The sequence below is a fragment of the Curcuma longa genome, chromosome 7 (assembly GCF_044706935.1).
Source record: "Curcuma longa cultivar G26 ecotype Majalengka, Jawa Barat chromosome 7, ITB_CL_G26_1.1, whole genome shotgun sequence".
In the NCBI taxonomy this organism is placed as follows: domain Eukaryota; kingdom Viridiplantae; phylum Streptophyta; class Magnoliopsida; order Zingiberales; family Zingiberaceae; genus Curcuma; species Curcuma longa.
Genome location: NC_133867.1, coordinates 1,647,931 through 1,660,480, shown reverse-complemented (window position 1 = coordinate 1,660,480; position 12,550 = coordinate 1,647,931). Strand labels below are relative to the sequence as shown.

Sequence of the window (12,550 nt, the reverse complement as noted above, 5' to 3'; positions counted from 1 at the left end):
ATATATATATATATATATATATATATATATATATATATATAGTTTTGCTATTATGAGCGCCAGCTTTCGACGCGCTCGTGCGCCCCGTCCGCCGACCTCCACGCGCTTCCGGCCTCCGTTCATCGCCGTCCGACCACCGACGACCGCCGGACCGGACCCGTTGGAATCGCGACTCGCCGGCGCACGTTCCGGCATCGGATTCCGGCCGGATTGGGCCGGAATCCGACCGAAACAAGGGCAACAGTGCCTGGCACCACTGTCGGCCGGAATTCGGCCGGATTCCGGTCGAATCGAGGCCGGAATCCGGCCGCGGTCGACGCGCCCGGCGCCGGCGTGTCGACCGGGGCCGGAGTCCGGCCCCGATTCGGCCGGAATCCGGCCGAATTCCGGCCGAAATCGCCGCCAAACACTGACGGCCGATTTCGATCGGAATCCGGCCGGATTCCGGCCGAATCGGGGCCGGACTCCGGCCCCGGTCGACACGCCGGCGCCGGGCGCGTCGACCGCGGCCGGAGTCCGGCCCCGATTCGGCCGGAATCCGGCCGAATTCGGGCCGAAATCGGCCAACAGTGTCTGTTGGCCAATTTCGGCCGGAATTCGGCCAGATTCCGGCCGAATCGGGGCCGGACTCCGGCACCCGCCGGACCGCCGTCGAGTTGCGGTTCCAACGGGTCCGGTCCGGCGGCAATTGGTGGTCGGACGGCGATGAACGGGCGGCGGGAAGCGGCGAAGGTCCGAGGAGAATCACTGTTCAATCGAACGGGCTACGTTTATCGCGATCGGAAGCGGACGGCCGAGATCCAGGCGCGCACCGAACCGGCGCTCATAATAGCAATTTCGTATATATATATATATATATATATATATATATATATATATATAGAAATGATATACTGCCGATGGATTCCTACGCGACCCGTGCGCGATCAATCCACGCCGTCCACGCCGAATCGCGTGAAACCACAGCCGTCCGTTTATCGCGATTGCACAGTATTTCTCCTCGGACCTTCGCCGCTTCCCGGCGTCCGTTCATCGCCGTCCGACCACCGATTGCCGCTGGACCGGACGCGTTGGAACCGCAACTCACCGGCGGTCCGGCGGGTGCCGCAGTCCGGCCCCGATTCGACCGGAATCCGACCGAATTCTGGCCGAAATCGGCCAACAGGAGTGATGACGCAAAGTTTATCGGGATTAATATAGTCGGTAAAAATAAAATAAATTAATCTGCCAGTGCAACCGCAGGCACAGCCCGGATGGCATAGGGGGCAGACGCCGGTGACCGTTTGAAACTACGAGCTCTACATGTTTCGACCTATCTCCTAGGTGATAATGCAAAATTTATAAAAATAAAATAAAATAATCTACTACTGCAACCTCAGGCCCAGGCCTAGGCGCCAGGCCCAGGCCTACGCCCCAAGCCACAGGCCGGTCTGAGCTGCGAGCTCTACAATTAATTTCGACCTATTCTCCTTTTCTTCTGCAAAAAAGTAGATCCGCCACCTTAGCGGTCTCACACGGTCGATCTCACGACCATCTGTGAAAAGGTAAATCGAAAAAGTACAGTTGGTTACGACGCAAGAGGGTATTGCCTGACTTCGACAGAATTCGAACCCTTGCAATTTCGACCTATCCTCTGCTCTAGGTAGAAAACGTTCGGGAAATAGAAACAATCACGCACGACCGTAGATAATCTGGTATGCGCCGTTCTCTTAAAAATATCTGACATAAATAAAAGGAAAAAAATTGAAGTATAATAAACTATATAATAATATTTAAATAAATGTGAACGGTTCCCATCTCACATTAGCATCATCCTCCTCGTTCCTACCGATATTGATCTCCCCAAATACCTACGGATTTGTATAATACTTGAGGGAAATGATCCTCCGAATCTCAATCCACGTTAATTTGGATATTTTTAAAATCCTCGATCGTCGCACTAGCCACGCTGCCAGGCAGCCTAAGGCTGAATATTTCAAAAACCTGTATTCTGTGAAAAATAATCTTTTCTACTTATTAATTTTATTTTTAACATTTTTTGTTATGTGAATAGAAATAAAAATTATTTTCCGTTCAGATATATCAACATCGATCCTTTAATTTATTTTTTTTCTTTATTAATTTTTGTATATCGATTTATCTTTTTAATTATTTAGACATTTTGTTCGATTTTAAATTTATTATTATTATTATTATTGGATTAATTTATAGTTTTTTTCGAAAATAGGGCGACCGGAGTTCGTCCACGTTACCTTTCAAGTTTTAAAATAGTATTAAGTAATATTCAGTGTTAACGAGTGCCAAACTAGATTCATAATATTAATTTGATGGCAGATAGACAGGAGCCCGTCCACGTTACCTTTCGGAGTTTCAAAATAGTATTAAGTAATTCTGGCATTAACGAGTTCCAAAATAGATTCGTAATATTAATTTAGTGGCAGACTTTTTCTAAGATACGAGAAAATTTTGAGATTAATTTTAAATAATTTAGCCCTAAAAATTTACAAGGATTAAGGGGTTATCTATTACCTCTAAAAAAATGATAAATCTCAGTCAGTCTCATGGACTCAATCCCTGGGGGTGGTCGGCTTGGTCCCACGGAAGTTTCCCACCGACCACCAGGGTAAATCGGGAAGCGCATACGGCGGCCAATCCAGATGCTCAGCATCCTTTGATTGCGTTCCCCATTTAGAAGAAAATTCTTGCAAATACGCTGTAGCTGGGGATCGAACTGCGGGTCTCTGGATTATCTATTACCTCTAATAATTGTTATTAGAGGTTTGATTAAGTTGGGATTGAGTTTTAATTTAGGATAATTAAAAGCCCAATTAAAACAATCCCTTAAAGCCCAATTAAGAGTTAATTAAATCAACCTCAATTTAGAGCCCAATTTAGGCCCATTTCACAGCCATTGCGTTATTGGATATGAGTTTAAAATTTGTTAACCCGACCCATTTAGACAGCTTTGAACGCAATCACTGTGCATTCTCAATCGTAATTTTCTTCCTCTGTTCCTGATGGCGTCCTCTGCCTCTCCTTCTCCTCCGACGCACGAACGATCGTGCTTTCCCCAACGTCAGTGCCCAAGCTGAGGTGAATCGTCGGCGACCAGAGGTTTTGATCGTCGGGGCTTGGTTCTCGTCGAGAGTGGCTGGGATCGCTCGGGTGGCAGTGGGTCAAGCGGCACGAACAGGAGGAGAATCAATCAGTAAGGGATGAAATTTTTATGGATTATGTTGGATTCCTTCGATTGTCTTCAGATCTGTGTTTTGATTGAGCTCACGATTGTTGATCGATAGTGGTTTCTTCTTTGAGTTTGCCGCAGTGAAGTGGAGCTGAGGAATCAGAGTGGATTTAGAGCAAGGATTTGGACCAAATCTGAGGTAAGATCTTGATTCTGGTTAATCCTTGTTTGGTGATAATTTTTGAGTTGATCGGATGTTGAGATTTTTGTGATTTCGGCTCTGTTGGGTTGGTTATTGTTCGGTCGGGTTGTTCTTGATTTTGTGGATCGGTTGCTTGATGTTGGAATTGATAGAGTTAGATTGGTATTAGAAATTGAGAATTGTTCTATTTCAAATCTGTTCTTGCATGATGTTTCGGTTAGGATAGGGTTGCCTTATTTTGGTTAGATTTGGTTGGTAAGCTTGCTGTTGGATCCGGTTGTAACAAATGAAATTATGAATTTCATTGATTTAATTAGGTTTTAGATGCTAATATGATTCGATTATAAATGCTAGGTTTAATGTTGAAATATATTAGGGTTTACCTTGTTGCAAGTTAACACGAATCTAAATTAGTTGATTAGGTTAATGAATGTTATAGATTAAGGTTGAGTTGGATCAGTTAAATGGTATTTGATCCTTAGCTTGAGTTTAAACTAACTTGTATCAATTTGGTTTGATCAGTTGGTTTAGATTTGATTGAAGATCAATTAGAATGAGATTAACTCGTGTTTAATTAGCATGAGTTAATTGGATGGGTTGGAATAGATTAGGTTGGTGGGATTTGGAGGTAACAATTGGATTATGAATCCAATTGGATTATAATTTTAATTGAATTGTGGTTAGGGTTATTTTTAGGTAAAATTGAATGTATTGTTGTATTTAGTGTTGTATGTTGTAATTTGCAGGACTGTAACTTGTTGATTCTGAGATATATGGAGTCTTTGTATTTTTCTGAGGGTTCTATTATTGATGTTCGTCAGATCAGGTGGGTACCCCTGTACTTGATCACTACATGTTTCATTCATAGTGCATGATCTATTATAAAATTATTTTTATCTATCCTGTTGTTATCCTTATTATTCATGTTATTTATCTTGTTGATATCCCTATTTCACTCGTTGCTTGATACATGTTTGTCGACCTTTGATATGAGCTAATTGCTATCAATATAGTCTCATTTCTTAATTGTTGATTGATGATGACTTGTTCTGTTAATGTTGAGTATACCATGATAGATGTAGTCATTATTAGTTGAGTTGTGCATCATAACATTTACATGGTAGTAGTAGGTGTTGTTGTTGTTATTGTTGTTAGCTCTCACTGTCTGTATGGGTGAGAGCATTATAGCACTGCCTGTGTGGGTGAGAGTATTATAACACTGCCTGTGTGGGTGCTACGCACTGCCTATGTGGGTGCGACCAGGACTAGCTATCCTGGAATACTGCCCCTCCCCCTCATGTGTAGTTGGTCTGTTGTAGGAGCGGATGATTCCTATCGTGCACCCCAGTTCACTGCACAGTGTGGGTGTCTGGGGATGTTGAGTGCAGACAGTGACCAAGCGGCTAGATAGCTCGCCTGTGATATTTTTCCACTCTTCACTCACGTGTAGTGGTTTGTTGTAGAGTGTGTGCAGTTGTCCTGTCATGCGCCCCAGTGCAGTGCCTGTGTGGGTGTTTGGGAATGACGAGTGCAGATAGTAACCATGCATGTTGTCTGTGATGTGTGTTGCATATGTGCATGCATATGTTGGTAGGTTATTTTACTGCATTTGTTGATAGTTGTTTTACAACATCTTTGCGTGTGGTTGTTGTATTTGTTTGATATATGATTGTTATATTGTGTGACATTACATGCATTGATGACATTTGCATGATTTCTATTACCTATTATGTAGTATTGATCTTTTTCATTATGTATCATTTGAAGAGACTATATAATCTTTGATATCTTATTTATTTATTATATATATGTTGTGCACTTCTATCTTGTATCCCATTGAATATTGTATACTCACTACTTGGACCCTGAAATTTCCTTATTTTTTTCTCCAGGTAGCAGATAGAGAAATTTATTTTGAAGTTTGGAATTCTACCAAACTGCCCCCATCTCATAGCAGAAGAAGTTGTATTGTTGGTTTACTCTATTTGGATTTTGGATCTGTGGATTTGATTCGTGGACTTGTAGAGCTTTTTGTGCGTATCTGTGGTTTGGATTTTCATTCGTATTTGTGTGGACTTGGATCCTGTTATATTCTGTTGCTGAATTTTTACTGTCGTTACATGTGGGTTTGTTGTTTGTTTGGATTGTGTTGCATATCGATACGTTTTGGTATTTTTGTTATTACGTAGCTGATGTGTTGTTGGTGAGCCTATCTTGTTGGTATGAGTTGTGGTTGTTATAGTTAATGTATATGTTGTATATGTGGTTTGTGGCCATGTGTGCCTTAATTCATATAATTTAGTAGTTTTAAAATCTACTTTGTGTTGTTGAGCGGCCGTGTGAACCTTATATTGAATTGTATTCAAGAAAGTTAAATTATTACAAAAAAATACTATCAAAATTTTTAGGATAGCCATCTCTTAATACGTGACACTTTGCGAGTAATATGAAGTTCTAAAAGCCTGCAGCATTAACTAGGTGGCAGTCAGAGATGGATCTATAAAAGGGCTGTACTGGGCTGTAGCCCAGTCCTGTTTCCTGTAATTTTTAAAAGGGGTTTAGGTTTTTTTTCGAGCCCTAAGCAAGTGCAGACACTACAACAAAAATGACTTTCCGCAGCGCGCAAATATGCTATCCGCAGCGCACATCGCACGCTGCACAGTTGCAAGCTGTTAAAAGTCGTTAGACATCCACAACGCGCAATGCACGCCGCGGATGATCGCATCCACAGCGCACAATGCGCGCTGCGGATGTGAGCTTCCGCAGCGCGCAATGTACGTTGCGGATGTGATCACTCACAGCGCGCAATGTGCGCTGTGGATAAAATAAAATAATTAAACCATTCAAATCACAATTATAAACTCAAAACTCAAATAATTAATAACATAAATACCACACACAAATACCATATAAAATTACACATTTATAATCCAACAATTATATATAACATTCACATCTGTTTTGATAAGCTTATAAGACTTTGTTATCTTGAACATAAAGAAAAATAGAAAATACATGAGGTTATGTGTATATATGTGCTGATACTTAGCACATATATACTTGTTGACTGGAAGAGCTTTCTTGCTGATGAATCTATCCTTGTTGATGAATCTCTGCGAAAATATAGAGTCTCTGCGAAGGAACATCTTACTGATGAATATATCCTTGTTGACTGGAAGAGCTTTCTTCTTCCCCTTGCCCATCTTTGGAAAATATGAGGCAGGAGGGAAAGTAACACGAAAGATGTAGAAAATGATAGCTCCCTATGCAACAATGTGACAGTGCTTTTCCTTCTATAAAAGGAGGAGAAACCTGGAGAAGAAGAAATTTCTTGGGTCATCTGGAATGACTATAATAGAAGATCAAATTGAATATACCTAGTAGATAGATAATAACATGGAGAATAAAAAGTGCTAGATTCCACCACTGCTTCAATCATAGGCATAGTTTAGTTACTAATATGCTTTTAATTAATTTCAGAAATTCAAATATTATATGTACTCAGAGTATACTTATGAACTATGATCCTAAATCACGAACAAGATTGAATCATATACTAGTGAGATTAGTTTGAACAAAAAATATAATGTAAATAAGATATAAACATGTTGTTGCATGTAAACTCCAATATCTCTGAGCATTGCATTTCCTGATGCATCTGTTGCATTTGATTTGCCTAAAAATTCCTGGAGCAAAAAGTTAAATACCAGTAAATCATACAGAATAAGTTTATAATTTTTCTTAATTTCTATTTATCATCAATATTTAGAAAAATTTTGGGCAATTATCAATTTAATCATTTTGTGATATGCTTGGGTCATATTAATTTCAAGGTAATCCCCCAGAACATTCAATTATCTACATGGCTTATTCAAACAACTAGAAACACAAAATGCAGTCAATTATTCTCAAAGCAATCATAGGTTGTAGCTACACTATTTCCGATGGCTTAACTAGGATACCATTTTTGACATCATCACTTGCTGCACATACAATATAAAATTGTGAGTTTCTTAATTATATCAGTATCAAGCAGGACAGGTGAATTTGTTAGTTACTCGAAACATGCATATTAATGTACCTTCTAAAAAACCTAAAGAACAACTAAGAGATCTGTATGGAATATTGAAAGTTACTACTTAGCAGTGTTTAACTTGAGGAAAACACATGAAATGATAAGTAATTGGTGGAATGATCTTACTTGTCCTGCTCCTTCAGCGACGCAAATTACAGCACTTCCATTTGTCCTGATTAAATGCTCGAGGTGTTGTAGTACTCCATTGGGTCCCTCGAGTTTAAAAGGTACCTTCATGCAAACACGATCCTTCAAGAACTTGATGAAGAAATTAGTAAGACATATTAAATGAATGTTGTGTACCTCAGGGATTAAGCAAATATCTATTTGACCGCTGGAAAGTGATGCATGCATGGCTATGAACCCGCAGCTTCTTCCCATCAATTTTACTAGCCCAATGCCATGGTATGCGCTGTGAGCCTAAACATTACAATGAAAACAGCAACAAAATTACAAAAGATAATTTCTTGGTAAAGGTGTCATGAGAAAATAGACAACACACAAGTTACTGACCTCAATGTATGCAGAGTTAATTGCTCTTTGAGCTTCTTCTACAGCAGTATCGAAACCAAATGTCTTGTCCATAAGCTGAATGTCATTATCAATGGTTTTGGGAACACCAATTATTGCCACTTTCATTTTTCTCTTGCGGCACTAGTCAAAGAGCAGCAAATCAAATGTACAGCCAATAAACAAAAAAAAAATTGTGAACTAGAAAATTCTGAGAAATGCTTGCCACATTGCCCATAGGATTGCAGAGAAGATAACTACCATATCATAATTTGTTACCTATAAACATTACATGCAATTAGATCTCTTGAAGGAAGCAGCCAAATACCTCATTATGTATTGCATATGCCCCTGCATGTGTTCCATTTCCGCCCAGCACAAAAACCATATCAATTGCCTTAGCCTAAAGTGATCAGTTGCCACAAATAATTTTAACCGATATTTATAAAAGAAAAAAATAAAGACATAAAAAACCATCTATTGTGCAACATGTTAGCTAAGTAATAGAGTAATTAACAAATTATACCTTGATGCTATCTACAATGGCGCTTACACTAGGCCCTCAATTCTTCTTTCTGCCTTAATTTCTCAGCCTGAAATTATTCAGAAAGATGTTAGCAAAGTTACTAGAGATGATAGGTATCATACAAAATTTATGGAACCTACTCTTTGGGATTCCTTTAGCAAAAATTTCTCCTATAAAAACCATAAGGAGCCATCGTCTTGGACGCCGGATACCATAGCTGAAGCGCACGAGGTGATAACCGCAGTAAAACATCTGTTGGTTGGGTTAGGGCTTGTGACGTGATCTCAAATTCTCACCTCTTTCTGTCGGCAGTAGTCAAGGTTGGTCCAGCAGCTCTCGTCCTTGACCCGATCGGCCGGCCATCCAGGACTAGGGATGATGGCAGAGATCGACGATGTGACAACCACGCGACACACGCCACTCTCCTTGGCCGTGCAGAGCACGTTGAGAGTCCCCTTCACCGCCGGATCTAGTAGTTCCCTCTGATCAGAGAAGAAATGGGGTCAGAATAACGAGGAGGAAGGAGGGGGGTCTGAAAGGGGTAGGGACGCACCTGCGGATTTTGGACGCTGTCGACTGTGCAAGGCGAGGCAAGGTGGAAGACGCCGGCGCAGCCGCGGATAGCGGCGATGATGGAGTCAGGGTCGAGGAGGTCGATCTGGAAGAGGCGAAGGCGGTCCGCCAGGGAGGTTTCACAGGTGCGCCGTCTCGGCCTCGTCCCCTGCGGAAGTTTAGGTAAGAGGAAGGTGAAGGAGGACCGCATTGCCTTGACCTCTGCAACTGCAAGACTCTAACGCCCAAGATCGCCTCCTCCATCCACAACTCAATTCTCATGGCCGAATCGTCCGAACCCTTCGGAACCAACGTGGGCGGGAGGGTTTAGGGCTCAGAGAAATCCAGAGGATCCGAGCGGCGCAAGAGGGAAGCGGGATGGAGAAAAGGGCGACCGCGAGGGGAAATATGGGGAAAAAAAGGTGTTACAATATTTTAAAAGAAATTAAAATTAAAATTTAGGAGTTTTTAAAAAGAAATTAAAATTAATATTATTAATGTTATAATTTATAAATTTTTAACAGCGAACATTGTACGCTGTCAATATAAATTTTTAACAGCGCACATTGTACGCTGTTAAAAATACTTTTAACGACGCACAATATGCGCTGTCAAAAATAATTTTAACGGCGTACAATGTGCACTGTTAAAAGTATTTTTAACAGCGTATTATTGTTGCGCGCTGCGGTTGATAAAAATATGATATTATCCGCAACGCATTTTATTGGGCGCGCTGTCAAAGCCACTATTAACGGCGCGCCTATGATGTGCGCTGCGGATGACGTGCTGCGGAAAGTCATTTTTGTTGTAGTGTCAAAAGTTTTCATTTATCTAAAGTCTTTGTATGCAAAATGTTAACGTTCTCAAAAGCTCTAAATAATCTATTTCACTTCAAACCTTCAATACCTATAATAAATATATAAAAAATGAGTATCATAATAAAATCTTTAAAATAATAAAGAAATCTTGATATATAAAAATATTAAACATACAATTTAATTTCAACAAACAAGAGAGATAATAATAAGAAAAAGAGATAAATAGTAAATATTAAACAACATTTAGCACAAATATCTAAATCCAAATTATTGGAACAATTTAATTTACACTATAATTTCATATTTTTTAAGAATTCCAATAGTGTACAGAATAAGCTACAATTAAGATATCAATGATTAATATATAATGACCTATGGTTGTTGATTTTGATGTATACAAAGAAGTGTACATAATAAACTGCAATAGGGTCATAATATGCACAAAGATTTCTATTATAAGCTGAAAACTTTTATGTGTCTTGAAGCATTAACCTTCGCTTTGGGAATCAGATCTCTAATCATTAGGCCATGATTTGGGGGCCCTTCCATTACAAACCACTTATTCTACTGAAGACATGGATGTTAACTGTTAAAGATGAGATTTACCAACATTTCAACAGCTTTCCAATATTACAACAATAGTTGTCGTTGAATACTTGACAAGGAAGAATATGTAGGATCAAGTAAGAGTGCTAAAGGGGAGGGGGTGAATAGCGCTTTTTTGATTTTTCACTTTTTTAATAATTTGTGTGTAAAACAAAAGTGTACAAGATCAGAAAGTGTAGCGGAAATAATAACGATGAACACTTTTGTTTTTACTTGGTTCACAACCACAAGCTGCTATTCTAAGGTCCACGATCTGTGATCATTTTCAATGAACAATTCACTATAAAACTCCCCTCTCATGAGGAGTTTGTCACTTTTACAAATATGTTAGGATCGACAAAGTTAGACCGTCCTAATTTCTTAAGTACAAATAGCAACAAAAAAAATATCGACTGAGAGTAGTAAACTTGTAGTAGTCGGTGCAGCTCCTCAACATTATGATGACATTCTGGATCGGATGTTTGCGAGTAGGAAGTCATCGTAGAAGCGTATTGAATTGATGTTAGGATTTTCCCTCGCAGCTGCTTATAAAGCTTGATTTGGGTGCTTAGAAGTCCTTCCGGGCATCTCCACGTCATCCCGTCGATCCACTTTCGACGTAAACTCAACATCTTTCGGGCACCAGTATCCCCTAGAGGCTAAAGTGTCCTGACCACTAAGGCTCTGCCATATCATCCGCCTCGCTGGCCCATTTGGCTAACACCTGGTTGCTTGGATCCCTTTCGGGTGCCTGGACTGTCCGGTCACCTAGATCCAGATAAGGGCCCCCGAAATACAAAGTTTCAACTTCTCCTTTCCTGCATTATAAGTTAGTCAAGAAATAAAATAACAAGAAGGAAACTGTTTGGTAAACTGTTTGATCTTGACTTTAAATTTTCAGTGAAATCCTAGGTCAAACTGACGCCTACTGTTCCCCTTATTAGGAACGCATCCTCACCCACTCCACTCGAAAAAATTTACCTTTTACTAACCAAGTCCTCTAGACCTGTTGGACTTTTGCTCATCCTTGATCCTTGAACTCTAGGTCTTCCACTACTAGATGTTCGATCCTCTAAACCTGCCTAGACTTTCTACCTGGTACTTTGATCTGCTAAGACTTCTTGCTCAGTTCTCCTGATTAGGACTTCCTTTTTTAGTCCTCCATACTAAATCTTTCTTGCCAATCCTCCAGATCAGGTCTTCCTTGCCCAGTCCTCCAAACCAGGTCTTCCTTGTCTAATCCTCCAAATCAGGACTTTCTTTACCCAATCTTCTAAATTAGGACTTTCTTTGCCTAGTTGCAACTAAGACTTTCCTGTGCCACATGCACACTCAATTCAATTCATTAGTTCACTTCTTAAACTTAACTTGAACCCTTTGCCATTATCAAAACTCAGATTCGATTATCTAGTACTTCCTACACCAAGAATCTCTCCTTTAATTTTATTATGACAACCTCGATTCCAAGTTAAGTAAATCATATGCTTTAACAGAAATAAGTCATCATAGTTTTCAATCAATAATAATATAGAAAATTAAAGTTTTTTGACTCTCCCTTATTTAGAATTCCCCCTATGAAGTTAAGGTCTACTTAGAAAAATAAATTTTGAACAACTTTTTCTTCTCTCCCCTTGAACTTGACATGATTTTTACTTTTGTCAATTTGGTTAAAAATCATTTAAGTCATACTTAGGCTTTTGAAAAGTATTTACAAATATAATAATTTTAAAGTTAATTTTAAAATTATTTTTAAAAAAATTTATCTTAACTTGACTTGACTATAATCTCCCCCTTTGACATAATCAAAAATAACTTGTGTTAAAATTTAGAGGGGGCTTTTAAAAATGTTTTGAATCAAAACCATAAAATTTCAATCACGCTAAAAATTAGGTTTGAGTCCAAGTATGTTATGTACAATATAAAAATACTTGAATAAAAAAATTTTATATTTTTTTAGGCAAATGTCTAACTTATTGGTATTGGCTGACTCTCAAAAATAAGAGCTTGACCAAGTTAGTCAAGTTTAAGTGTACTATTTCAGCTAGCCTTTACTAAGTAGGAACACTTAACTTGATCCATAATTTTTATTTTTAGCCCA

At 39.5% G+C, this 12,550-nt stretch overlaps 2 protein-coding genes across 3 annotated transcripts; both read right to left on the bottom strand.

Moving 5' to 3' along the window:
• Positions 1–6,348: 6,348 nt before the first annotated feature.
• On the bottom strand, positions 6,349–8,840 carry LOC141831346 (ATP-dependent 6-phosphofructokinase 5, chloroplastic-like). 2 transcript variants are annotated; one of them, XM_074718704.1, is made up of 8 exons: positions 8,638–8,840; positions 8,498–8,564; positions 8,300–8,374; positions 7,975–8,115; positions 7,765–7,881; positions 7,588–7,692; positions 6,992–7,072; positions 6,349–6,698 (listed from the first exon to the last, which is right to left on the bottom strand). In XM_074718704.1, the coding sequence occupies exons 3-8, from the start codon at positions 8,357–8,359 to the stop codon at positions 6,534–6,536; spliced, it is 669 nt and encodes a 222-aa protein (XP_074574805.1). In that variant the 5' UTR covers positions 8,360–8,374; positions 8,498–8,564; positions 8,638–8,840; the 3' UTR covers positions 6,349–6,533. The 2 variants fall into 2 exon arrangements, with proteins under 2 accessions (XP_074574805.1, XP_074574806.1); XM_074718705.1 differs by having other exon boundaries at positions 8,498–8,840.
• Positions 8,526–9,260, bottom strand: LOC141831751 (cinnamoyl-CoA reductase 1-like). Its single transcript, XM_074719156.1, has 3 exons — positions 9,051–9,260; positions 8,794–8,979; positions 8,526–8,564 (listed from the first exon to the last, which is right to left on the bottom strand). The coding sequence occupies exons 1-3, from the start codon at positions 9,258–9,260 to the stop codon at positions 8,526–8,528; spliced, it is 435 nt and encodes a 144-aa protein (XP_074575257.1).
• Between the last annotated feature and the right edge of the window lie 3,290 nt (positions 9,261–12,550).

Excerpts from the sequence above, each read along its gene's own strand:
- LOC141831751 (XM_074719156.1), bottom strand. The coding sequence starts at position 9,260 with ATGCGGTCCTCCTTCACCTTCCTCTTACCTAAACTTCCGCAGGGGACG. Across the intron at positions 8,980-9,050 it reads ACAGCGTCCAAAATCCGCAG|AGGGAACTACTAGATCCGGC; the intron begins GTGCGTCCCTAC and ends TTCTCTGATCAG. Across the intron at positions 8,565-8,793 it reads ACTACTGCCGACAGAAAGAG|GCTGAGAAATTAAGGCAGAA; the intron begins GTGAGAATTTGA and ends GAATAATTTCAG.
- LOC141831346 (XM_074718705.1), bottom strand. The coding sequence starts at position 8,359 with ATGGTTTTTGTGCTGGGCGGAAATGGAACACATGCAGGGGCATATGCA. Across the intron at positions 7,882-7,974 it reads TTAACTCTGCATACATTGAG|GCTCACAGCGCATACCATGG; the intron begins GTCAGTAACTTG and ends TGTAATGTTTAG. Across the intron at positions 6,699-6,991 it reads GAGTTTACATGCAACAACAT|GTTTCTCCTCCTTTTATAGA; the intron begins GTTTATATCTTA and ends CTTCTTCTCCAG.